Here is a 27,540-nt window from a genome sequence, read left to right on the forward strand (position 1 = left end):
CAACAGCACGGCAGCAGTGGGACACTACACTGCTACAAATAGCAGCGTGGACATGGGAGGCACTACTTGGGCATATTGAGAGCCATGTAGGCTATATACCCTAGGGTTCTGGCATGCCTTGCCCTTTACCCAGGATAGCTGGGCATGCAGTGTCTGAACTTTACACACCAGCTCAAGTGTAAACCTACCCTCAGTGGTACTGCATGAGAACCAGGAAGTGAGCCTAACTAGAAAAAGCCTAGCAGCAACTAAAAAGTGAACGTTTCGCCTCTTTTTTCATTGTCCAAGCTGAGTGGAATGGAAATAATAAACAAGCAACATAAAGGATGAAAAGTAAATTATATTTTGAAATCATCTGTACACTTCTAGTAATCTAAGATGTTGTTAATAACATGAGTAAGGACATTTTTTTGCCCAGCAGTAAGCTAGAGGTTTAATTTCCTATTGATTTAAGCTGATGTACAGACCACATTTCTATTTACTTGATTGATTCTTACAGCTGGAGGGAGTCAAGTCACCTGTAAATTAGACATTTATTTTCTAGAGGTGCCTGTTAGATAAATGTTTCTGTAAACAAAATACCTTTGTTTTTAATTAGAGGCAGTAGGTCAAAATCACTGGTGGCATAAGCTGGTGGGACTCCAGGGAAGTCAATATGAATGGTGAATTTGGCCCTGTATTAATGTGTATAAGATTATTTGGGTTCAAGGAATTAGATTCGGGGGGGTGGGGGAGGTTATTTTACAGCCCAGAAGTCACATGGCTCTCTGGGGGGCACATATTCTCTCAGGAAATATTGTAATAGTAGCATTAACCCAGCCACATTACAGGTACTGAATATTTTTATGCCTAAGAGGTCAGTCATCGGCAGGGACCAATTCAACATTCAGGGGATGGGGCACCCACTTTGAATGTGCACTTGGGGGCCCATCTGAGTATTGCTAGGCCCCTTACAGAGTTATGTCGGCCTATGTTTTAAAACAGGAACGAGTGATTTGGGGTGCTTCAATTTCGGAAGCCTTGAAAGGGCCTGTTTTTCAGACAGCACTGAGCACCTGCCTTCTGAAAGCCATTAGTCCTCACCATCACACATAAAAGTAACAAGCTTAAATGTTATAGTCACCTTGCTAAGCATGAGTTGGAGGCTCCATTCCTCCCTCTAAAAATAAATCACTTTAGGAATAGGGCTGAAAAGTAGACAACTATTCAACACTCCAGTGCCTCTTTAGTCTCTCAACTCCACATGTTACGGATAGACATCTCCTTAAGCATTCTCTTTAAAAGTTTCCTGTCAAAGTTTCTCCAGACTACTTGACAAATCAACTTTTTGCTACATTGAGCCCAGCAGGGGGGAGGTACTGCAGCTTACAAGAACCAGAAGCGAAAAAATTTCTTGTTCATTTCAAACAGCAGCAGCCAGACTTAGATAATGGAAATCAAGTTCCTCTCTTCAAATCAGTACTGTTGTGATTCTAAATGATGTTGTCTCAAGCATAAAGGATATAGTTTGATTTTTCACATACATTGTATCCCCAGCAAGCTCTGAGATCAGGGGGAAAGTACTTTGACAAGGGAGCTCCACTAACATTGTGTTTGTGTGTTTCGGATTCACATATTTAAGGAACAGGGATGTATCCAAAATATTATAAATGAGTTTATATGTGGTTCTGAACTACTTATCTCTTGACTTTGAAGAAAGTAATTCCGTAGATTAATAAAACAAGTAATTTCTTTTAAAATCTAATTTACCATTAATACTTTCTCCCGCCCATCCTTTTTTTTGTTTTGTTTTTTGACATTTCATTCACTTTCAGCAGTGAAGCTAGACTTAACAGGCTCTTCTGTATCAGCACAATGCCTTGAATTTAATTAATGCCAGGAAATGTCGGCACCTACTGCCAGTGGATCTGTGGTTCTAGGATCGGACTCCTGAGTCATCTCAGGACCCATATGTAAATCTGTGGTAGAGATCATCCTCGAATCGAGGGATCGTCAATGATTATGAGGACATTTGCAGTATACTATTCAGCTCCTAAATACAGTCTCTGTATTCTGTATAGCGTTCCAGACAAGATGTTATCTCAAATAAAGCTCAGAAACAAAACTGGAATTCAATCTGTGCAGAAACCTGTTTGCTCCTCTATGGTTCAGAGCCTTTTTTAATTTATTCTTAGTATGAATGCCTCTTGTCGAGGTCTGTGAGTCCATACATACAATACAATTCTGTCTGGGTTTCCAATACTGCTATAGGATGTTTAAATTCAAACAAAATATAAGGGAGGAGGGGAAGTTTGCCTCCTGAAAAAAAATATTTTCACATAAAATCTTATAAAACCTAAAAATCAATGGCTATTAGCCAGGATGGGCAGGGATGGTGTCCCTAGCCTCTGTTTGCCAGAAGCTGGGAATGGCCGACACGGGGTGGATCACTTGATGATTATCTGTTCTGTTCATTCCCTCTGGGGCACCTGGCATTGGCCACTGTCAGCAGACAGGATACTGGGCTAAATGGACCTTTGGTCTGACCCAATAGGGCCGTTCTTATGTTTAAATATTATAAACTTGCTTTACCTGGTTAGTGTGTAACTAAGGCGGCAGTTACCCCTCCAGGTGCCCACACCCCTGGAATCTGTTGGGTATGTCTGCTCTGGAGCAGAAGGTTTAAACTCTAGCTCAGGTAGACATACCTGTGCTAGCTTTGATCATGTTAGCATATTAAAAATAAAAGTGTAGCTATGGTGGGTGGGACGGGCTAGCTGCCCGAATACAATCCTATCTGAAACCGTAGGTATATACGTGTGTGGCTACAACAACCACAACTACTCTTTGGTTTTTAGCACACTAGCTCCATCAGAGCTAGCACAAGTATGTCTGCCAAGCGGAGCGAGGCGCCAAGCCGCTGCACCAAGCCAAGCTGTTGGGCAGGGGGGGCCGTCAAAGCGGGCGGCAGGTGTGCGCGGGTGGACAGTCATGCGCCTGCGGGGACGGACGCGACGCGGGCGCCGGACCGGGCCGCGGGCATGACTGCCGGGCTCGCCAGCGGCTCCGCGGGACCGGCAGCGCAGGCAGGCGGCGAAGCTCAAGCGGAGCCGGACCCCGCCGCCGCCCGCCCGGCCCCCGGTCCGCCCGCGCGCTCCGTTCCCGCTCGCGCGAGCCGGTGCGGCTGCAGGTCGGCGGTCCCGCCCCCCGCTCTCCGGCCCTGGAGCTCAACCGAGAGCGCGGGAAGAGGGAAGAGGACGGCCGCCGGGACCGAGGAAGCGGGCAGCACACACCGCGCTGCCTGGGGCAGCCTATTTTCTAGAGCCGCCCCTGCTGCCAAGGCTGGAAATTACAATTCCAGCTCCAGTGTAGACATTCCCTGTGTGCCTGCCATTTATCTACTGGCTTGAAGTAACTGAGAACTAACAAAAAGATACATTGTTGCAACTAATTTTCTTGCTGGCTTGTATAATTAAGCTCAGAGGCAGAACTGAGCAGCACAGGAATGTCACAAGATTTGGTCCGGGATGGGTGAGAAGGTTCCATTCTTCAGGGTCGGGAAGCAGTGTTCCCTGCATACCGCAGTTTCAGAAGAGATTAAAAAGTTCCTGCCTGCTCAGGGGAATTGGGCTTCTATATAGGCAGCCGAGAAAAGCTAGTATATACAGCAGGCCTGGATCTGGACAAGGCTGAATCTCCCTTTCCCTGCTGTGGACGTACACATGTGCCAGTGTATACAGCCCATGATTTTGGATTGACAGACGCTCCCACTATGTACCTCCTGCTGCTCAGTGATGCTCCCTCCATCTGCCACACACAAATGTAATTGCCATAACAGATACGGAACCAACATACTGTTAAGATTCCAGTCTCCACGGTGTGTTTGACTGGTTCATTAATACATCTCAGCAGCGTGCCCCAGACACTCAAGGCTTGTGTTACTGGATCATTAACACACACCACCTCATATCTAGGTGGTACAGGGCAGCATACTGTTGAATTACAAAGGCACAGCTGTGCGGTTTGCAGATGTGTGCCCTTGCAGGGTAGAGATATCACAAATAGAGTGCAGGTGAGTTTGTTTTTCCTCTTTAGGAATTATTGATGGCAGAGCTGGAGAGATTCAAGCCTCCACTGGCAGGTTTCCTGCAAGGTTCGGTGGTAAGGAAACCATTTTTGGAAGAATAAAACACTGAAGATGAATCAATTCCTCATCTCTCCTACAGAGCATGACTTTTACTTATTTACTTATCATGCAGTTATAAAGAAGTTTAGTTAGACATAGCCCATAGACATAAGTATGGTGGACTGGGATCCCTTTCCAGCTGCACTGTGATCAGCAGGTTGATAGATTAGCTGTTCTAGATAGGACAAGTGAACCAGGCTTGGAAAAAATAAGCACAACCCTCACACACCCCTTGAACCTATGACCATTTCCAGAACTATGAAGATGCTAAGTATTCAGTTAGATTCATCTTCCCCTTGCCCCCAAATAAGCTTTCATTTTTATGCCCCTCTAGGTGTCCAGAGTCTCAGAGGTGCTACACTTCTGTATGAAAAAAAATATTGGTTTTGATTCACAATAGTATTTCAGGTCTAACTGTGCAGTGTTCCTCCCGGTACAAAAGAAATTAGACTGTTTAGGCAGAGTTCACACCCCCAGGTAGAAACACCTGTCCTCACACTCTCTCATCAGCACTGGGATTTGGCATCCCTACCCACCGCTTAGCAAGTGAGGCTCAGTTTAAGGCAGTGGTCCCCGACTTTTTCGTCTGGTGGGCGTCAAGTGACGTCATCGAGAAGCGTCGCTGCCGAAACGCCGCAGAAATTTGGCTGCATTTCGGCGGATGCTCCACCGCCGGCCAGGATGCGGGCGCATTTAGTTGGGGACCCCTGGTTTAGGGCAACCCTGTCAATCAGGGCATGCTAGGCCTAGTTCTGCTGCCCTTTCCTCGTACAATAAGGATAACAACATTTCATTACCCTTGCACTCAAATACTAGAATGATCTGTAACCTAACCCCAGCTAAAACTGATCATATTGGTAAAACTGATCAATCATGCGGCACACCTAGGCAAAGTAGGTGTGTCTATGCAAACACGGTCTGTTCCTGAAGTCTGTTCCCCCAGTGCACCACTAGATGTCAGGAGAGAGCTCATTCAGACCCTGCTTATATAAAGAAGGGAGAAATGGGACTAGTTTTAACTAGAGTTACCAGACAGCAAGTGTGAAAAATTGGGACGGGGATGGGGGGTAACAGAAGCCTATATAAGAAAAAGCCCCAAATATCAGGACTGTCCCTATAAAATCCCAGCGGTATCATGAGTGTTAATGGTTGTTCAGTACTTTGATCTCAACTGAAATGCTCTCTGTAGGTGCTAAACAGTATCACATCATGTTAGAGTTGGAAAAGCCCTACCAGATTACTGAATCCATCCTACCACAAGTGAGGTCATGGTACCTTCGCAGGGGGCACATCCTGTACTCAGCTGAAATGGCACATGATAGATATTTGCATGATAAACCTACAGGAGCGAAGATGTTACAAAGGTTTAACCAAATAACTTCTCCCTTTATCCCTACCCATAGCAGTGTTGTTACCAGTTAGGATAGCTAGAGGGGAACTGCTGAAGCTAATTAGAGAGACCGTGTGTGTGCAGTAATATCTTTTATTGGACTGACTTCTGTTGGTGAGAGAGTCAAGCTTTTGAGCCACACAGGTCCTGACCCAAAGAAGAGCTCTGTGTGGCTCAAAAGCTTGTCTCCTTAAAAGATATTACGTCACCCACTTTGTCTCTCTAATATCCTGAGACAGCTGCACTATATTGCATAGAAACTTATTAGCGAAAACTGTCTGATCCAAAGCCCATTGAGGTCAATGGGAAGAATCTCCTTGATCTCAATGGGCGTCAGGTCAGGCCCCAAGAGGCCCTAAGGTTTTTCAGAAGTCTTTTCTCCTCCTCCCCTTCTTGCTCAGTTATCTTGTGTTGGTGACTAGAAAGCCTCATCTCCCAGCCCTGCTTCCAGAGACAGAGTTTGGACATGCCCTGTTGGCTTGGGTCCCTCCCAGCCGCGTCAGTTTACAAAATTAAATTTGTAAATTAAATGGCTGCATGTCAGGCCTGGAGCTTTTGGAAATTGAAAGGGACTGGAATAAGGTAAAACAGCAAACAGGAGTGAATCTTTCATGTGCTTTGCAAAGAATGATTTTTCCATTAAAATTCCCAAACGGCAGTTCCATGGACTTCTCTAAGCTCCCGAAGTCTCACAGGAGGACCACGCTGAAAGGTAATAAGCAATCTCCAAGCAAAAGAGTCAATTAACAAGTAATCTTTGACATTGTGATTCAGCCTCGTATGCCAAATGGATTTCTTTTTTATACAGAATGTTCAATGAAACCTGTTCATGTGTTCACAACTTGTGAATTTATGTAACACACTCCAGTTAGCATTTCTGCATTGCTCTGTTTTACAGTGCTATAGATTTAAGCTGCAATTTTTAAAAGAGTTCAGAGTTGGTCTAACTCTGCTCCTACTGAAGTCATTGGTAAAACAACCAAATTAGACCAACACTCTGAGCTTCTGAAAAATCCGGTGTCTATCGATTTTTTCTGTGTTGTCTATTTAGGGCCATATTCTGATACCCTTAGTCATATTGGGTAGCACCTTATTGTACAAATGGTCCCAGTGACTTCAGTGGGAATATAACCTTGGAATTTTTCAATGGGAGTAAGTATATTGGAATCTAACTTTGAACTTTAGCGTCCACAAGATGGGGACCTGCATGGACTCCTCTAAACTTAAATCCTAGTTTAGATCTGGTAAAGCTGCCACCAACTAGAAATTCCAGTGTCTAGTACACTCCCTGTTCCCCCAAACTTTCCCTGGGGAACACAGATCCCAACTTGCATGGATCTTAACACAAAGGGAAATAATCCATTCCCCCCACCTTCTTCCCCCTCCCCTTGTCCTTGGGAGAGATACCTTGATTCAAACTCCTTGAATCAAACAAAGAGGGATTCACTTTCCCCCCCTCCCCTTCCCCTGAAAATCCAAACAAGGGAAGAAATCAATCAAGTTCTAAAAGAAAAGATTTTATTAAAGAAAGAAAAAAAGTACACGATCTCTGTATCACCAGGATAAAATATACAGGGTCTACCTTATAAGCCTGGAGAGGTTCCCCGCCCCCTCCTTTCTCAGAATAATCAAAGTAATAGCAAACAGAAATAAAGATATTTCTCCAGCCACACACAATTGCAAATGCAGAAATTAATTAGAAGACTAATTCGCCTTTCTAATACTTACTATACTGGATAGTAGGAAATACTTCAGGAGAACTTGGAGACATGTCTGGCCTCTCTTAGATCCAAAGAGAGAACGGCAACCCAAACAAAGGACACAGACAAAGCCTTCCCTCCCCAGAGATTTGAAATTATCTTGTCCCTTGATTGATCCTCTGGTCAGGTGTTCATCAGGTTACTGGGCTTGTTAACCCTTTAAAGGTAAAAGAGACTTTAACCCTTAACTATCTGTTTATGACAGGTGTCTATCGATTTTTTCTGTGTTGTCTATTTAGGGCCATATTCTGATACCCTTAGTCATATTGGGTAGCACCTTGTTGTACAAATGGTCCCAGTGACTTCAGTGGGAATATAACCTTGGAATTTTTCAATGGGAGTAAGTATATTGGAATCTAACTCTTAGATAGAAGTATCAGAGGGGTAGCCGTGTTGGATGGAATACAAGCTGTCAGGAACAGTATCCCTGATGATGCCACAGCACAACTGGTTGCTGAGCTCTGTGCCTTTATCCTCACACACAACTATTTCAAATTTGATGACAATATATATCTCCAGATCAGTAGCACCGCTATGGGCACCCGCATGGCCCCACAATATGCCAATATTTTTATGGCTGACCTGGAACAATGCTTCCTCAGCTCCCGTCCACTCACGCCCCTTCTCTACCTACGCTACATTGATGACATCTTCATCATCTGGACCCATGGGAAGGAGACTCTGGAAAAATTCCACCACAATTTCAACAGCTTCTACCCCACCATCAACCTCAGCCTAGATCAATCTACACGGGAGGTCCACTTCCTAGACACCACGGTGCAAATAAGTGATGGTCACATTAACACCACCCTATACTGAAAACCTACCGACCGCTATGCCTACTTTCATGCCTCCAGATTCCATCCCGGGCACACCACATGATCCATTGTCTACAGCCAAGCACTTAGGTACAACCGTATCTGCTCTAACCCCTCAGACAGAGACCAACACCTACAAAATCTCCATCAAGCATTCTCAAAACTACAATACCCACACGAGGAAATAAGGAAACAGATCAACAGAGCCAGACGTGTACCCAGAAGCCTCCTACTGCAAGACAAACCCAAGAAAGAAACCAACAGGACTCCACTGTCCATCACATACTGTCCTCAGCTAAAACCCCTCCAACGCATCATCAAGGATCTACAACCCATCCTGGACAACGATCCCACACTTTCACAGGCCTTGGGTGGCAGGCCAGTCCTCGCCCACAGACAACCTGCCAACCTGAAGCATATTCTCACCAGTAACTGCACACCGCACGATAGTAACTCTAGCTCAGGAACCAATCCATGCAACAAAACTCAATGCCAACTCTGCCCACATATCTACACCAGCGACACCATCACAGGACCTAACCAGATCAGCCACACCATCACTGGTTCATTCATCTGCACGTCCACCAATGTAATATATGCCATCATATGCCAGCAATGCCCCTCTGCTATGTACATCGGCCAAACTGGACAGTCTCTACGAAAAGGATAAATGGACACAAATCAGATATTAGGAATGGCAATATATAAAAACCTGTAGGAGAACACTTCAACCTCCTTGGCCACACAATAGCAGATCTTAAGGTGGCCATCCTCCAGCAAAAAAACTTCAGGACCAGACTTCAAAGAGAAACTGCTGAGCTTCGGTTCATCTGCAAATTTGACACCATCAGCTCAGGATTAAACAAAGACTGTGAATGGCTTGCCAACTACAGAACCAGTTTCTCCTCTCTTGGTTTTCACACCTCAGCTGCTAGAAGAGGGCCTCATCCTCCCTGATTGAACTAACCTCGTTATCTCTAGCCTGCTTCTTGCTTGCTTATATATATCTGCCCCTGGAAATTTCCACTACATGCATCCGAAGAAGTGGGTATTCACCCATGAAAGCTCATGCTCCAAAACGTCTGTTAGTCTATAAGGTGCCACAAGGCTCTTTTCTTAGATAGAAAGCTTTTTAAGACAGGGACTATGGTTTCCTGTATGTCTATAAAGCACCTACTACAAAGGAGCCCAATCTGAGTTTGGGCAGCTGTAGCTATACAAACATTAAATAAATATGTGTTGATCATTCCTCCTACAATGCCCCAAAGAAGTGAGGCAGTAGCATTATTTTTGTTAATTAATCATCCAAGATATGCATGTGGCTAAATGGAGAAACTCAAATTCAGACTCAGAGACTTTAAGGCCAAAAGGGACCATCATGATCATCTAGTCTGAGCTCCTGCACATTGCAGGCCACACAAGCTCACCCACCCACTCCTGTAAATAAACCCATAACCTCTGGCTGAGTTACTGAAGTCCTCAAATCAGGATTCAGAGACTGCAAGGAAGACCTGTGCTTAACACTGAAAAAACTTTTGCTGTTTCATAATTCGTTTGATTTTGGATCATTTATTGTATCTCAGAAAATTTAGATTACTGGAATAAATTGCCTAGGGAGGTTGGGGAATCTCCAACATTGGAGATTTTTCAGAATAGGTTAGACAAGCACCTATCAGGAATGGTCTAGATATTACTTAGTCCTGCCTGGAGTGCAGGGAATTGGACTAGATGACCTCTCAAGGTCCCTTCCAGTCCTACATTTCTATGATTATTCTTGATGTTGTCAAGGATCACCAGCCAACCAGCTCAGTTTACCATGGTTCAGTCAAGTATTTTCTCTCTTTTCCCATCACCAGGTTGCAGAGAGCACTGTCCCTGCACTGGCAGAGCATAGAAGAATGGGACGGAGGTTCTTTATACCCTCTTCCCTTCACTGTTGCCCAAGGATCACTGAGAATCTGGCCCAACAAAGTACTTGGGTGTGTGCTCAATGTTAAGCACCTAAGTAGTTCCATTGGCTTCAATGACTTCACTGGGACTACTCACATTCTTTAAGGGGAACACATGTCTAAGCGCTTGGTCACCATGGGAGCCTTGTTTGTATAAACTTCACTTAAGGACAAAGGGACTAAGTCCAACATTTTCAAATGTAGGTCTCTGAATTTGGCACCTCAATACAAATGGCCTAAGTACTGAGCACCTGCAGTTCCCATTGTGGGTGCTCAGCACCTGTGTCAATCCCAGTTTGATGCTTTAAACTTGGGCAACCAACATTAGACACCACCTTCACCTCTCCATGCCTTTGTTTAGTCTTCTTTGAACAGCCACACCTACCAGCTCACTGGGGTGATGCCATTAATATTTTACAAGTGATTTGCGCTCTTTGGATAGAACAGGTTATATAAAGCATTGCAGTATTTCATTAATACATGTGCTTCACATAAGTCAATTAAAATTTAACCTTTCCCTAGGGTAGGAACAATGCAATCCCTATGCCATCTATTATCAGATTACGAAGAGAGCCAGGAAGTAAATAGAAGATGGCCCTTTTCAAAAACAATCGTTTCTGTGTTAGTGCAGATAGGTTGTTTAATCTGGGTTACAAAAGGTTTTCAAAGATCCAGGTTTATACAAAGGAAGAAATTAAATATACAAAGAAAAGAGAAATAGAAGAAAATATTTTAGCCTGATATATAGATTATGTATTAATTATATTGACAATTTAAGAATTCCCAGTAATCACTCTGAGCTTTGATAGGTTCTTGCCCCGGGATCAGTTCCAATATTTATTAAAATTGCTGTTCAGTTGGGAACCCCTAAGTGCAGAGTTGCATCACTCACATGTTAGGAACCCTTCTGTATTTACAATAGTTTATTATACATTTAGCAAAGTTATAAACACTCTAACCCAGCAAGGTAAATAGAAATACTACAGAATGCACATCTGAACATCCATATACACACACATCATGCCTTGCAGAACAACCTGAAATGTTAACCATCATCTTCCTCATCGCTCTTTCCTCCTGCACACAGGCTGAGATATAGTTTTTATATGTTATGCTGACACCACTATGTCTAATGCATATTCAGTAGGGGTTTTCCCCCTCTTCCTTATTTGTATTTCATCACCCTACTAGTGTTGGGGTGCTGTTCTCCTATAGGTTAGTATATTAATGATCTCAACTTATTATCATATATGTCAATTTGTTGCCATGGCACACTTGTGGTCAGACATCCTCAGATGTTCTATCCTACAATATCCAAAAGCTGGTGTTACCTCAAGTTCCTGTGTTTGGCTGGTGTCATTATTAATAAACTTCCTCCTTCCACACACTATTCCAGTTCCCCAAAATTTAGGGGTGACTGCTGGGCCATTTATCTGTGCCAAAATTAATAGGCCTCAAGCCTTATGCTGACTGCTGAAGCCAAGGTCTGACAGGAGACAGACCTGTAGGTTCCTTGTGTTCCTGCTGAATAAAAATAATACTAAAGCGAGTTTTATGGGCCACAGTATTATTATTGAGACAAAACCTGCAGTAAACCATCACAAAGATCACTCTGTCAAGATCAAAAGATTCATAATTTGCCCTCCTTTAAGAAGTTACATATTTTCTAATCATACATCCATCTTCGTTGCTTAGACAAACAAATCAACTTTATCTGTTCCCCAGGAGGAGGGCTACCAGAATGTTACAATCCCAACTTCTTTGCTGGGCGACCTACTAACAACAGTGCCATGGGTCAGTTTCCCCCAGGGTCACAAGGATGCCATGCAAATATATGACACCATCCCACGGCTTTGCTTTCCTGGCTCCCACATTCCCATAAGCAAGTAAGATATTAAACCTCAGACAGGAGGCTAGCCACCTGCAATGGCAGCTACAGCAGAAAGGCTGAGGATGGAATGGATGTTTGTCTTGGGAAAGGATTTTGCAAGAAGGACTTGGAACAAATGGAGACAGAGATTCAAGGAGGGAGTGATTTGGTGTAATTAGCTAAGGACTTCGTTATCATAAGTGCAATGGAACTCAAACCTTTTACTCTAAAGCAGAGGTTTCTGCTTGATTTATACTAAATTTGGCTGACTCCCACTCCAGTCCCCTATCCGCTACTAGACCATGCTACCTGGATTACATAGCTCAAATACAATTAGATTAGATCGAATGGATCAGGCAGATAGATCTGTTCAGATACAATACAGGATGGGATTAAGCATCATGGAGTGTACAAGAGCACATAGCAGCACATTCTATTCAGAATATAGGCACGGGGATAGTACAGTGCGCAAAGACATTTCTGCCTTTGTGAGGCCACATAGGCAAAAGCTAAGAAATATATCCATAAATACATATAAATATGGCCTACACCTTCACTGCTTTCAATTCAGTAAAACCCTGCTATCAAATTCACAGCACAGTTAATGCTGTTGGGTTTTATTAATTTATTTTAACTGGGCTAATCCAGGTGAGAAGAGTTCACAGTCTGTCATGAAGAGCTGATCAAAGCGGTAAAGGTTCCTTCTGGCTAACAAAGAAACTCATTGTACTCAGTGTGGCCAGTATGCAAGAAGAAAGGTCACCCAGCTCAGGAGCGGCAGATGAACAAAATGAAATCTTGATTAGACTGGGTTAGATGGAGTTGCAGCATAATTACTTTTGCAAGCTTGCAGAGGATTAAACTGACTTAATTAAGATGACTTTAGCCTGAACACACTGTATCAGTTGTTTGATAGTAATTAATATGCAGATTAGAAAAAATAGAGTAGGAGATTTTGCATTAAGGCAAGTATTTCCTTTCAAAATGTCAGCGACATTTCAAGTCTTAGTGCCCATCTACAAATAATTATAGATTGGGTTATCTTTTCCTTAATATACTTAAGCATTAGGAAACTGATTATTTGTTAGGCATTCTTTTTAATTTCCAAAGAGTTTAGTGTGGGTTCAGAAATTAAAGTTCCAGTTTTGCATAGCAGGCTTAAAAGGAATTAGTGATAACGTGATTGTTCAAATGACTTAATACTAGAGATGAAGAAATGTAGTGTTGGATACGATTGATTTGGTTTATGTTTGTGGTTTTAAATGATGTAAGCCAGCCGGAGCACTAGATATGCTAAACTGCTAAAGCTAATTATTTTTATTAGTAGTAGTAGCACCTAAGAGCCCCAGTCATGGACCATACCCCACTGTGCTAGGCCCTGTACAAACACAAAACACATGATAGTCTATGTTCCAAACAGCTAAATAAATATATTGGACTTTTGAGAAATCAGTCACTTGATAAGTTATAATATCACACTTTCCACCCATAGATCCCAATGCATTTTACAAATGTAAACAAGTATTATTATCCCCATTTTATGAATGGAGGCACAAAGAGGTTGCAAGCCAACATTTTGACGCGTCCACTGATTTTGAATTCCTTAATTTGTGTGCGTCCATTTTGTGTCACTTACAGCTTGATTTGCAGAGAATTCAATGGGAGTTCTAGATACCACCTCTAAAAATCAACCCCTAGGCATCTCAAGCTAGGTGTCTAATATTAGTGGACAGTTTTCAAGACCAAAGCCCTATCCATTTCCTTGTCAGAAGGACTGAAAATTCAGTTGTAAACAGAAATCGTTTTGCAACCTTAACTGTGGTGCATCTACTTGCTGGCCAATACTAGAACCATATTGGTTCCACCTCTGTTAAATTATATAGTCTCCCTTCCTCCAAATAAAGGAAAAGGCTAATAGCAAGAGCAACCCATTAAGGTTGCAATGTTACTGAAAGTCATTAGATGGCACTCCTGAGACAGCCTTAGAAGTTCTGTTTAATAGACTGTACAGGCAGTTAGACCATGGGAGAAATGCTGTATGGATAGTTGTGGTGCAGTTCTTTTTAGAACTTGTGCATTTCACTAGTAGAAGTGTGTCACTTCCTTGGTCTCTGCCTAGAGTGATTTCTTAGGGCAGGTCTACACTATGGGGGAAAATCGATATAAGATACGCAACTTCAGCTACGTGAATAACGTAGCTGAAGTCAAAGTATCTTATATCGAATTACCTACCGTCCTCACGGCGCGGGATCGATGTCCGCGGCTCCCCATGTCGACTCCGCTACCGCCGTTCGGGTTGGTGGAGTTACGGAGTCGACAGGAGCGGGTCCGGGGATCGATATATCGCGTCTAGATGAGACGCGATATATCGATCCCCGAGAAATTGATTGCTACCCGCCGATACGGCGGGTAGTGAAGACGAACTCTTTGGTGCTGAGCTGCTGCCTACAACCACCACAAAAAAAAAAAAAAAAGATTACAAGGGCAGTCAGTTCACATATGGCCAGTTAGCTCAAAAAGCAGTACTACATGCTGGTATCTGTAGTCTTTCTGAATCACATTACCAGGGCAGTGGCAATGTTCCATTTTTATGCAAATAAGGTAATACCTGAGACGTCGCCAGTGCAGTTCTATTAGACAAATTCTGAGCACCCTACTCCACTTCCTCAACATCTTTAGAGAGGCTTTATATTACATCTCTGACCCAATGACAGCTCTCTAGCAGTCACTGTGACAAATCTGGTGTTGATCACCAGACTCAACTCAATCCACTCAGGTGCTGAGCACCCTCAGCTCAAGAGCATTGCTGTTGCTCAGCACCCTGCAGAATTAATTCTTTTGTATATATGCCGTTGCTTTACTAACTCCAGCCACACGTGCTGCTTTTAACCAAATGAGCTGATCCTCTACTAAACCTGAAAAATCTCCTGAGAAGTAACATAATCCCTTTAGTTCTCATCTTTAATGTTACATACTGCTAGCACATGGCAATTACTGCATGTATAACTGGCATCTTGCACAGGCTCAGTGATTCGTTTCTACAGCTGACGTATTTTTATTTTAAAAAGTGCTTTTCTTCCTTAAATTACCAGGAGAGTGATTTAATATGAACTAAGACACAATTCTATCTACCCTTGTGCATTAGCTGGGACAAGACCGTGTTAGTTTGTAGGTCTGGTACTCATGACTAGGATTATGATTTTGTCACAGAGGTCACAGATTCTGTGACCTCCAGAGATCTCCATGACTTGAGCCCGCAGCACCTGGGAGCTGCAGGGTCTCCCCATTGCCTGTGATGGCTGGGAACTGCAGGCCCCCGAGCTCCCTGCCACCCCGGGCAGGGGAGCACAGTGCCGCCACGGGCGGCCGAGGAGTCCCGGGATCTTGGAGCTGCTGCAGGTGGCCGGGGTGCCCCAGAGGGACAATGGGGGTGTCCCACAAGTGACCTGCAGCTCCCAGCTGGGCCTGCAGCGGTGGTGTGGGGACCCTGGAGCTCCCCATTTTGTCATTTAGTAAAAATCATGGATAGGTCACGGGCTTCCATGAATATTTCTTTATTGCCTGTGACTTGTCTGTGATTTTTACTAAAAATATTCGGGACAAAATCTTAGCCTTACTCATGACAATCCCCCAATCTTAGATCCTTTTGTTTTACAAGGCAGGATCTACTGTCTTAGAGACAGGACAAAAATCCTGCAGTTATCCTCCATCTTTTAACCTAATGACTATTTTGGGGGGGGGGGGAGTGAATTATCAATTAAATGTGATTTAGAAAAGGAGCAGCCTGGAAGCTAAGTGGCCACAGCACAGCATGTGTTTAAGAGATCTGAAAGCATTGAGATAGAGCCAAGCACATTCTGTTGTACCAGTAAATCAGTAGAATGTGCAGTTCAGCTGGATCTTGGCTTAGATGGGGAATAGCAATTAAATTACAAGCTAACTGTCACCGTTCAGGGCAACTGCACCTATATTCTCCCTTTGTGATCCACAGGGCACTCACATTTTGGTTTCCAGCTCCCCAACCAATACTTCTCTTGGGCGGAGACCTGCATCTCTCTCTCTTGTGCCAGGGGTATTTCCAGGCTGCACAGTTCCCTGCCTACATTGTGAATTCCCCAGCAAGTCAGACTGCCTCAGCAGGCCTGCTTTGCCGTCCTGCCTCAGAGGCCCACAATTGCCCACAATTAAGTGACCACGCAGCTCCCTGCTACCAAGCACATTTATTCTTAAGGTTAAAATTGTTACAACTTTACTACACTAAGCAAAGGAAGTTAAGACCCCCCCCAGAGCGAAATAAGTGGTTCACACACACACACACACACACACAGACACACACACATTGATAGCGACCAGGCCCACTTAACACACAAACACGCGAGCACCAAACCAGAGAAGGGGAAGAGAAAGCGAAGTGAGAGAGTACATGCACATGATAGGATGATTTATGTAATCGATTATAATAAAAGGACGTGGAAAACCCCCGTTCGGGGCGCTCCACCGGAACAGATTGACTGACTTGGCTTCGTTATTTGCAACAAAAATAAACAATAAAAGAACCTAAACACATGCTGATAAGCTTACCAGAGATCACCCCGTCTCCAGCCAGGGCTCTGGCAGGTGAGCAGTCCTTCAAACCCCACCAAGGGTTTTCTTCTGTGGTTACATACAAGGTCATAACCACCTGGGCTCAGAACAAGCACAGCCATGAATCTGTGAGTCACTTCTTTATACCCTTTGGGTCTTTGATCTGCCCTCATGTACCAGATGATCAGCAAACAAGAGGTCCCACCTCATGGCAAGCTTCAAAAGACTGACTTCTTGCATAACCAGAGAGTTTACAGCTGGATACATCTCCCACCTGCCTTTAAAAAGTCACATGGTTTCAGCTAGAGAGACAAGGTGGATGAGGTAATATCTTTTATTGGATCGACTTCTGTTGAGAGAGACAAGTTGGTCCAATAAACCTCTCTAACATCCTGGGACCAACCAGGCTACAACTACACTTCATTGTTTCAATTAGTCCTTTGAAGCTCATAGCACTTACCAGGCTTTACATTAGTTATTCCTTCCCCTAGAGACATTCCACACAATCCCACAATAATAGATAAACATTTGCATTTTTAACTCAATGAGCTCCTAAAATCCTTACACTTAATTCAATATGATTTTTTCTGGCTAGTGCAGGAAATTTGCCATACCTGTCACACTAGTTCTGGGCTGGGCTTTGATATGACATTCTGAAGGCTGTGCAGACTGATCAAAATAAGAGGAACGTGTTCATGGAAGAGTTTGAAAAAGTTCAGCCGCTGTATGAGGCATTGTAATAAATAGTCCCCTGTCTTGTGCTGCAAATCTAGAGGTGGCATTATAGATGGGAATGCTTCTGCTGCCAGCTTTCCGGGAGATTATTATATATCTTGCCTGTGGCTTTAAAATAAACGTCAAGTGTCAATTATACCATCCTTCACCTGGGTTTGGACTGAAAAAGAACCATTATTTTCAGGAGGAGATTATTCTTTGAACTGAAGAAAAAAAATAGTTGTTCTATAAATTCACTGAAGGAGGTTGGTTTCCTCCCAAAACACCAAAGGCCCTTTGGTCCCCGTGAATTTACCTAGGTTCATAAAGCTATTTCCAGAATTAAAGAAGAATTTACAGCATGGCTAAAAGTAAATCAGACCTTGGTGCAGTGCTTAGCAAGCAATTTCCTTCTCTGTCCATATTTGCCATTGCAAATAAGACCAAAAAAAGTAACTATTAGAGAAAGTAAAATGGCCATTTACAACATTGTCTGACCTGTTTATTCTCCTGTGCTCTTAAATTATTGGCAGGCTTCATTCACTTCAAGTTCTGCATTAATTTTTGAAAAGGAAAAACAAAACGTAAGTGGCAATCTTACCCTCATTTACGATCCTATCAATACGTCAGGGAACAAACTTTGAAAAGCATCTTCTGGAGGCACAGTTCTGAATAGAGATGTCCTATCATTTTGCTTCCCCTGCCTTTTTCTTATTATTAAACTCACATAAATTAGAGATGGAAGAAAGACCTGGGAGGTTCTCTAGCCATCTCTGTGCTAGTGCAAGACTGGTCCATGTGTCCTCCTGTACTTTGTCCAGTCCAGTAGTAAAATGATGCAAGCAGAGGAGCTTCTCTTATTTGATTTGGGTGACTAGCCCATGATACAATAGATCTTCCCAACATGATATTCAGCATATTTCTATTGCTCAGTTGCACCCCTTCATTCCAACTGACAGCTTCTTGACCTACACAAACATTCCCCATTTCTCCTGTGGTTAAAGCCTTCAAATACTTTCTGAGTGTGGCTGGTCTTGATTCTGCAAACAGCTTAAATGTAATTTAAATAGGTCTCCTCACATGCTTAAATCTTTGCAAGGTTATGGCTTTAGACTCTGTCTGAAAATGTGGATACAATCTTCCTGGTTCTTCATTCTCCCCACAAGAGTCAGATGGGAGAATTCATAGGAGAGTGAAGCGTTGTTATTTTATTGCGGTAAGAACTTAAGGCTCAGGCCCCTATTTTATGTAGCACGAGTGAAATACGACTTGTGGATTTTCAGCTGTTCCTAACGTTTAAGGATGATTTAGGAAATGAAGGACTTGAGAGAGATGTTAAACTTCCTGTCATGTTTTTTTTAAAAAAACTAGTTCCTTATAAGAAATTTGCAGAACAGTAAGCCTGTGACTTCTGTCGTTTTAATTAAACCGAGGTTTTAAAAGTGTCTCTTTAAGCACCTATATCCTAAGAACACAACTGTATTTGATTAAGAATGATAGGTCAGATCATGTCACCCGTAAGCCATCTCCTTCCCCTTCTCCTTCTGTGACCTGGAGGGGCCCTCAGTCACCACTGGGGTGGGGCCAGTCTGATGTAGTGGTCAAAGCATGAGTCAGATATCAGGAGACTGGCAGGGTCAGGTTACCAGTAGATCAGAGCCTGAAACAGGCCAGAGGGCAAGACAGGTATCACGAAGCAGGTAGGATGAGGCTACCAGGAGGTCATCCTCAGGCAGCAGGAGTAGGGAGGCTGTCCTAAGCAGGAGAAACCCAGATGCACAAACAACTTCGTTCCTGTTCCTCTGCTTGGTTTAAATAGAAGCAGGGAACTAATTAGGATCCCCAGGGTTCCACCTATCACATCCCAGGACTAGAGTCCTCTGTCAGTGCTGAGCTTGTAGTTCTGGCAACTTAACTAGTCTGGGTGGCAGGCTGGCATTTTCTAGCTCCCAAGAACCCCGTGGATCTGTGGCCCCTAACACCCTCCTCATACAGGCCATGAGTCACATGGGGGGAGGAGTCTTCCCCCCCCACCTTTCCCAGGAAAGATAATACAAGTCCACAAACCACTGTGGCCAAAAGGGAGCCCCCAGTAGTGCAGCTCAGCAGGGGCCAAGATTAGGGGGCCCCAGGGTTGGTGCAGGACACAGAATAGATGGGCTTGGTGGTTTCTCATGGATCCCTAGAATGCACCAGGTTTGAGGGCAGGCCCCATTCCCTCTTCCACTGGGAAGAGGCAAACCCTGTGTCCCTGCCAGGATGGTGTGTGTGTGTGGGGGGGAATCTTCAGCACTGTCAAAGTAAGAAGGTCACACTCAGGTCACATGCATTTACCAATGCAGCTTTTTTTCAGTCATTCCTAAAATACTTCTGGGGTTCTCAGGACATTACTCACCACTCATTTTTCCCCCTTGTGCTTATCAAAGTTATAAGAACCCCTGGCTGTGTTTTTCAACTTGGCAGATCAGTTACACAATTCATGCATATAGTAGAAGCCCTGAAGGGTCAACTTTTGCTAACTATTTCCACACAGCACAGATACCTCCTTAATCTAGGGAAAAACCATAGTGATTATAATTTCAGATACCAATACAGTATATGGTAACTGTTGGTCAATGCTGAGAATTTAATGGTGCGCTGTAAGGATGCATCATCTTCTCAGATATAAGAGAAAAGACAAAACCTGGGAACAGCGTACTACAATAGGAGTTAAGAAAAGTTACGATCTGGTAGGGAGGAAGGCACAATCTCCAGAAATCAGGCGCTCTATGGCCATTTTTAGAGCTACAGCTGCTTGTCTCTTCCAAATTAGAAAAGTATAATGGGATAAAAGGGGCTGAACCCACACTGAAAAGTGTAGTGATGATTAGGACATCCCAGAGGAAGAACTGGCTAGGGAAAGGAGTGGAGTCTTACCTTTCTGAGGTGCGGGGTTTGATCCCCAGCTGGGGTCTTTCAGAGTTGGTGCCTTGCGTATATGAAATTCTGTCCAATTGCTTTCCTTTTTATAACATGTTTCTATAATAAAAATCTTGGGACATTCACTTCATGTACAATGGTTTACATTAAAAAGGAAGCACTTACATTATGAGTGCACCATGATAACGCTGCACATTCTAGAAATAAGAATATACAGTAATTTATGGAGGGAAGAATGTGGTTCAAATCAGTGTGTAATACCTAGAATAGGTCCAATTCTTTCCTGATCTTAAATCCCATGCAACTCCAACAACTTCAGTTCAGGGCCCAATTATCTATAAGGAACATTGGAATTCTAGGTAAAGAAAACACTTGGACACAATGTTTTTAAAACAAGAGAGAAGAGAAGTCAATAAACACTAGGCAAGCTGCATTCAGGTTATAATGTAACCTTTACAACAGAAAAATAAATGGGTAATTATATGTAGAATTCATCATATTTAGTAAGATAAACAGTAATTTCCTTCCCCAAGCTGCAGGAAGTACAAATACTGTTATCTAATACAAAGCAATTCAAGCCTTACATTGCTGTAGGTTTGCCTGACAGTGATATATTAGAATTAAAAAAAAAAATCTGTCATGGACAGTAGATGTGCAAAATCTATTTGAAAATAATTTACTTGAGAATTTGTAAGTGATGCATGGCAAATTAGTTTTTCCATTTTTTCCCACAGCCAGATATTACAGCAAGCAATGGCTTAATTAATTCAGAAAGGGTTCCTGGTAATAGTGTGAATCTGTTACCATTTAAGATGTTGATGCTCCTCCAAATGTGGTTTTAATGGCAAATGGGCCATGAAGTTACTAGTTGAAAAATTTTAAAAAGAAAAATATTTTTGCAGCTGCGTTTCCTGCCCTTCATGTAATGGCAAGAGTCATCTCTGCAAATTAACAATGCATTTTAATTGTAAAGCACAATACAAGTTAATTTGATAGATTACCCCAGTCCATATACTAAATGCATCAGTTGCTTTTATATTATGTTAAATGGCTACCAAGCAATTCATGGCTACTTTCATTTAAAGTCAGGTAGATGTTTCTTAAGGAAAAAACCACATAATTTTTTATCAGGTTTGGTTTAACCAAGCATCACACGTAGCTGATACAGTTACACTGTCCACCAGACAGACCCCAGTCCTGTAAACATGAAGTCAATGGGAATGACTTGTGTCCTTAAAGGGAAGAACATGCGTGTTTGCAAGATTGGGGCCACATCTACTATAGCTAGCTCCAAGATGCAGGATTTTTATTCCACTTGAAATGAAGAAGCTACTGTAAATACACAAGGAAAGCATCTAGCTCTAAATTCCAACAAATGCAATGCAGCTCATAAGGAGCATCCCTCAGTGGCAAGGTCAGGGTTTGACTCCCAGGGTGAAGCAGTCATTGAACATTTGTAATTTAATATAATTTAGGGCAAACGACAGAGGACAGTAGTAGCAAAGTGCAGGCGCTAACTCAGTGAGTCATCTGTCTCTCTTACTCCGCCATATTCAAGTGCTGCTTTCAAACCAGAAAGGTTGGGAATACCTCTAACTCAATGGCTCTCAAACCCTTTTTTTTACTGGTGACCCCTTTCACATAGCAAGTCTCTGAGTGTGACCCCCCCCATATAAATTAAAAACACTTTTTATATATTTAACACCATTATAAATGCTGGAGGCAAAGTGGGGTTTGGAGTGGAGGCTATTAGCTTGCGACCCCCCATGTAATAGCCTTGTGATCCCCTGAGGGGTCTCGACCCCCAGTTTGAGAACTCCTGCTCTAACTCAAGTAAGTGGTCACACTGACTTCAGTGGCTACTTCCTTGAATAAGGATTACTTGCTGGAATAAAAAGCGTTTGCAGGAGCAGACACTTTTTACCCCATCGGCATGAAGTAGCATCCTCTAGCTCGCTGCAAAAAGGAAGTATTTCTTGTAAAACACATATAGAAATTAGCCGCATTTAAAGCAAAGAATGGCGTGATGCTGTATGATTGAAATATGACCATGTATAACATTGATATTGCCGCTGTTAAGACAATTGCAACAAATCTTGTACAAAGTATGTCATGTGTCAATGGAAAAGTTATGATTTGCTAAAGAAGATTATCTCGTTTAAATCCATGTTTCACTACTGTAGCTGAAGTTATGAATATTGGCTATATACCTGTATCTCAAATGTGTGTGCTCCTGGGGTAACACCCACAAGGCAGTTTATATCCAGTCTAGCCAGCCATTGTGAATGGACTATTCAAGCTTGAGGGCCCATCAAAGACACTTCACTCTCACAATGGGCCACAGCCCAGCTATCTCTTCTTGCTGATGCCTCAGCCTCCAAGGGGCCAGTGGTTACCCCTGTGAGTCAGCAAGCCCTGTAAAGACATGTGATGTGCTCATGTGACCTGGACTCCATCTTGTGCCAATAACCTTCCACAAACAAAGGCTTTGAGCTGTGTTTTGAACCAGTAAATTTCCAGGCACATGGCAAAGGGTATAAAAGATCCCTGAAATAACTCCATTTTGCCTCTTTCCTGCTCTGAATCTTTGGACTTACAACTAAAAGGAGCATACTGGACTATTGACTGAGGACCTTCCAATCTTCTGGAAGTTACCAGAGACTTTACAAGCCAGCAGTCTATACATCACTGCTACAAACCTGCTGTAGGAGCATTGCCATTAATGTATGTATATGATCTATTAACCATTTTAACTCTCCTTTTTCTTTTATGATTAAACCTTTAGATTTTAGCTGCTGGGAATGTGGCTGATTTCTTGAGATCAGGAAAACCCTTTGATGAAATTGGTTTTCAGTAACTACTCATCATAAAGTCTAGTGTCTGGGCGGTGAAACGGGGGCCAGAATGCCTAAGGAGATTGCATTTTTGACTTCTTGTTAACCAGTGTGGTGAGACAGAAGTTTATTTTTGTTACTGGCTTGGTATAACTCATGATAGAATAACCCCCAGTTTGGGGTGAGTCTGCCCTGTTTGTCAGCAGTTTGTCCTGAATCTGGCATTCTCAGCTGTGACCCACTGAGGCACGGCGACAAATGGAACATGACAATTCTGCATTATTAATAGTTTTTATAGCTTAGATACAAAAACATTTGATCAGAAATAACTGCAAGGCCCAAGCTGAAAATCTGAAGCTATGTACAGGCAGTAACTAAGAATCTTTAAACTCTTCCAGTATACATACATTTCATATTTTTTGTACAAGTTCTTTTACACCATCATAGCAGTATATTTACAAACATGTCTATTTTAATACATATTAACAAAAATCTTTCATGGCATATACATTTAAAACAAAATGAAACAATGTTTCATTGCGTTGACACAAGGGTTTGGTTTCACTGCATGGTACTTTACAGTCATTATCCAAGGAGATGATGATAGTTCTTATTCTCCAAGTATTTAAATCATAACCAGTTCACTGCCATCCAGAATTAATGTATATTGCTGACAGTACCTCACAGTACCAAAGCATCATCTCACATGCCTATACCAGTGTCAGTCTGAGACATCCTTCTGATTACAGCTCACGGCTTTCAATTTGATTGCCAGGGCCACAATCCTACAAACACGTAAGCACATACATTACACGAGTAGTCCCACTTACTTCAGTGAGAGTATTCTTATGGAAGTGAAGCATGCGCCTACATATTTATAAGATAGCAGTTTTATTTCTAGTATATCTGGAAGGTGGGAGTGGTTTATTTTCCCATTTAACCAACATTTCAGAATTTATTATGCCCCTTTAATGCTTTTTTATACAGTTCCATAATTACATTGTATCCTGCCATCAGACATGAGCTCTTTATTGTTAACAAGGCCAATATTCAGCCACCCTCACTCAGGCTGAGTCTCCAATGAAATAAATGGGATTACTCAAGAAATAAGGCACTACTCAATGTGAGCAAAGGGAGGACAATATCGCGCAGAATTATTACAGATGCCACAGCTCTTCCCCCCCCCCCCACCCGTCGTACCTAAGGGAAGGCACAGCACAGCAGGGGGATTAAAGTCATCTAGAACATTACAGAATCCAAACCATGCAAACCGTTTTTGTATTTCTCATTTGATTACTGTTGCTTTGAAAGACAGTATAATTTTCATTTCTTGAAACAATGCATCAGGCTCAAGGAGGAAAAGAAAAATCCCAATTTGTGGCTGAAAATAAATCATTACGCCAAATCTGCACTAATTCAGCAGAGACAACAATTCAGACAACTGCTTTTCATGTGTGTACCGTGTTTTTTAAGGCTATTTAGGCCCTGATTCTGCAAACACGTGAGCAGATGGTTAGCTTTATGCATGTGAGTAGTCCCATTGACTTGAAGGGGACTACTCACCTGAATAAAGTGAAACACGTGGAAATGTTTGCAGGTTCACAGGCTTGTATGTTGTAATTTCACAGCTAGGATCTAGAATAGGAACATTACTGTACACGTAATGCACTTCTTTCTTTGACAATTCATAGCTGAGTAAACATGAGTGGGGAAAAGAACACCCTGGAAGGATAAAAGGTGCTGAAAAAATCCCAGTGAAAGGGTTGAACGACCTCTAAATCCATGTGGCTGAGTTTAGATGTACAATCTTCTTGAAGTGCATATGAAACTAAAGGCAGGTATCAAATAAAAAAACCAAAACCTGGAAGTTTTCCTAGAAGCTATCCAAAGTCTCCATCAGCCCACTTTTCTTGTGCATTCTGGCTTACGTTTTGTAGCAGGATGACATAGATATTGTTTTGTTACCCTGAGGGTAAATGGCTTTGAACTCACCAACTATATTTCTGAGGATTTGCAGGATATAATTTAGATACATTTTTAGAAGTGTCAGAATATTTCCTCTTGAAAGTATAAAGACATGAGTGTTTTTCAGCAGCCTATATGAGGCTCAATCTACAGAATGTGTTACCTATTGGCAAAATGCTGGCAGCCTGATCAATAACCAGAGGACTAGGGAGCAGTTGAAAGTTTTGCTAGCACCCAGCTCGTATCCTTCCTTAAGTCGTCATTGAAAATTCAGAGTTTGGCTTCAGCAGTATTGTGTAGCCATTGCCTACAAATATTTTTTCTAGATTTCCTGAACAGATTGTTCCACTGTCTGTTCTTCTATGGGCTGCATAGCTTCCTGCACATAAACTATAAACTCAGAGGCCTCTCCACCCTGTGTGTATACCGTCACTGTCTCAATTCCTTCCACTTCATCTGATGAGACTACCAGGTGATGCTGTTCAGCCAGCTCCACTGATGCCTGCTGCAAAGTCTCTTGAATCATTACAGTATGATTGGCTGATTGCTCCTCTTCTTTCACCTAAAAAGAAATAAAGAGTTTATACAGGCTCCAGCTTTTAAATAAATGAAATGATTATGTGGTGATCAAAGCCCATGTATTAGGTGAACATGCTAGAAACCAAACAGGTATTTCTTGAAAGCATCTGTCAGATGTATACTGTACATTTATAGTAAGTACCTTTGACTACATGAATTTATTACAATTCCTTACGTTATACATTTACATGTAAATCTGGAATAATTCCATTGAAGTCATTGGAGTTATTCATGATTTCCAGTGGCATAATTTAAATAAGGATCTGTCCCAGAATGCTCTATCTATGCCATGCATCAGAATAGCCTGTACAATATTTTACACAAAATGCTCAGGACTAGAAATGTTCAAACTTTAACATTTTTGCAAAAGCTCACTCTTCTTTGTCAAAGTTTTGACAAAAAATTAATTGACAAATAAAACTTCAGAGTATTTCAACCAGCTCTGTTTGGGAGTCAGTCACAAAATCACATCAATAACACTGCACATCAATTTAAAGAACAGATTTTCATTCACCACCAGATCCATACAACATGCAGAGCTCATCTGCAGTCCTGAACACAGTGTTCCAGTCCACAGGTGAAAGTAAAAATGTTATGATGCTTCAGTCATTTACAACAAGCATAATCTCTCAAAAATAATTAAAAAAAAAACAAGCACGGAGGGAGCAAGAGGATGGAACTGTCATTTTTCTGTATAAAAGAAAAGTGCAGTTTTTTTAAAAACATTCTCTAGATAATACTGCTGTGCTCAATAAAGAGGACAGTTTCATTTGTAAGCAGGATCATAAATGACAAGTCTGCTGCTCCATGTAATTAATTTAGATTGTCTCCTTTTTAAAAAAAAAAGATAGTTTTTATTAAAGATTGTTTGTTTCATTTAACCTGAACAAATGTTTTGTAAAATGATTCCCCTCTCCTCCCCCGAGATAAATAACGATTTATTTCACACTGGAAAAATATAACTGACAGAATTTATACCATTTATATAATTTATGCATCCGACGAAGTGGGTATTCACCCACGAAAGCTCATGCTCCAAAATGTCTGTTAGTCTATAAGGTGCCACAGGATTCTTTGCTGCTTTTACAAAGTGATATTCACTCTACAATGAATGCTAGTCTCATATCTCCAACTATATCAATAAATCCCCTACTTATAACAAGAACATGGAAAAATGGGAATAATGCTAGCTCAGCTAGATCCCAGGATAGAGAGCAAAAGTCCACGGCATTTCAGGCAAATACACAAAGCATAATAAAAGAGGAGATAACAAATGATTGATATGTTATCATTTTCTTGTATCGCATTGTGTACTATAGCACAAAGTCAGGAGACTCTTCTTTCTCTGAGAATAGAGTCTGGCCCCGTATCTGATGGTAACATTGAACATATACAAAATAACGGCAACTTAGAGAAAGAAAAGGGGTCAGCCAGGTATAAAGCATGTCTTCTACAAAATTAAGCAGATTAGAAAAAGGGCTTGTTATTTAAATTAGCAGAGAAGTGGTGACCTAATACATTTTTTCCAACTCTAATATATAACACTTCTATAACAGCGTAATAGAAATGAAACAATCAAGTTCAAGGAAACACTTGATGGTCAATACTCTTATCCTCACTAGTTGGGGGAAAAATCTCTACAATGAAGATTTGAAGCATGTGTTTGAGTCCTGGGGGGCAGAGGATGGCAAGGATAGAAGAAGCTCTACATTCACCATGTTTTCTTGACAATCTTTTCTAATTTGATGGTTTTTCTAACTATTCATCCTTGTCTTTATACACTGACTTTTCCTTTAACTTTTTATTCCATATTAAATCCTTTTGGTCAGACAATTTACAGAGACCCACAATCCCTTAGGACTGGAACTCACACCCCTTTAAACTTGCACTCAATTCAGCAGGCTACACAAAGTCCTTGGTCAAACAATAACAAGGAAGTTCAGGTGTTAAATTATCTGGAGGGGGCCCACTGTCTGTATGTCTACAATATACT

The 27,540-nt window shown here is 42.1% G+C and overlaps 1 protein-coding gene and 1 long non-coding RNA gene across 4 annotated transcripts in view; one reads left to right on the plus strand and one right to left on the minus strand.

Moving 5' to 3' along the window:
• Positions 1 to 3,904: 3,904 nt before the first annotated feature.
• Positions 3,905 to 27,540, plus strand: part of LOC120397976 — a 70,183-nt gene continuing 46,547 nt past the window's right edge. Inside the window, exon 1 of the long non-coding RNA XR_005594112.1 lies at positions 3,905 to 4,051. This is a non-coding gene — a long non-coding RNA (uncharacterized LOC120397976). The remainder of the gene's footprint in view (positions 4,052 to 27,540) is intronic.
• ZFAT (zinc finger and AT-hook domain containing) overlaps positions 23,300 to 27,540 on the minus strand; it is a 161,685-nt gene continuing 157,444 nt past the window's right edge. For all 3 annotated transcript variants that reach the window (XM_039524776.1, XM_039524777.1, XM_039524778.1), the window contains exon 16: positions 23,300 to 25,530. In XM_039524776.1, the coding sequence (XP_039380710.1) occupies positions 25,291 to 25,530 (240 nt within the window). In that variant the 3' untranslated portion in view covers positions 23,300 to 25,290. The remainder of the gene's footprint in view (positions 25,531 to 27,540) is intronic.

The sequence above is a fragment of the Mauremys reevesii genome, linkage group 2, assembly GCF_016161935.1.
Source record: "Mauremys reevesii isolate NIE-2019 linkage group 2, ASM1616193v1, whole genome shotgun sequence".
In the NCBI taxonomy this organism is placed as follows: domain Eukaryota; kingdom Metazoa; phylum Chordata; order Testudines; family Geoemydidae; genus Mauremys; species Mauremys reevesii.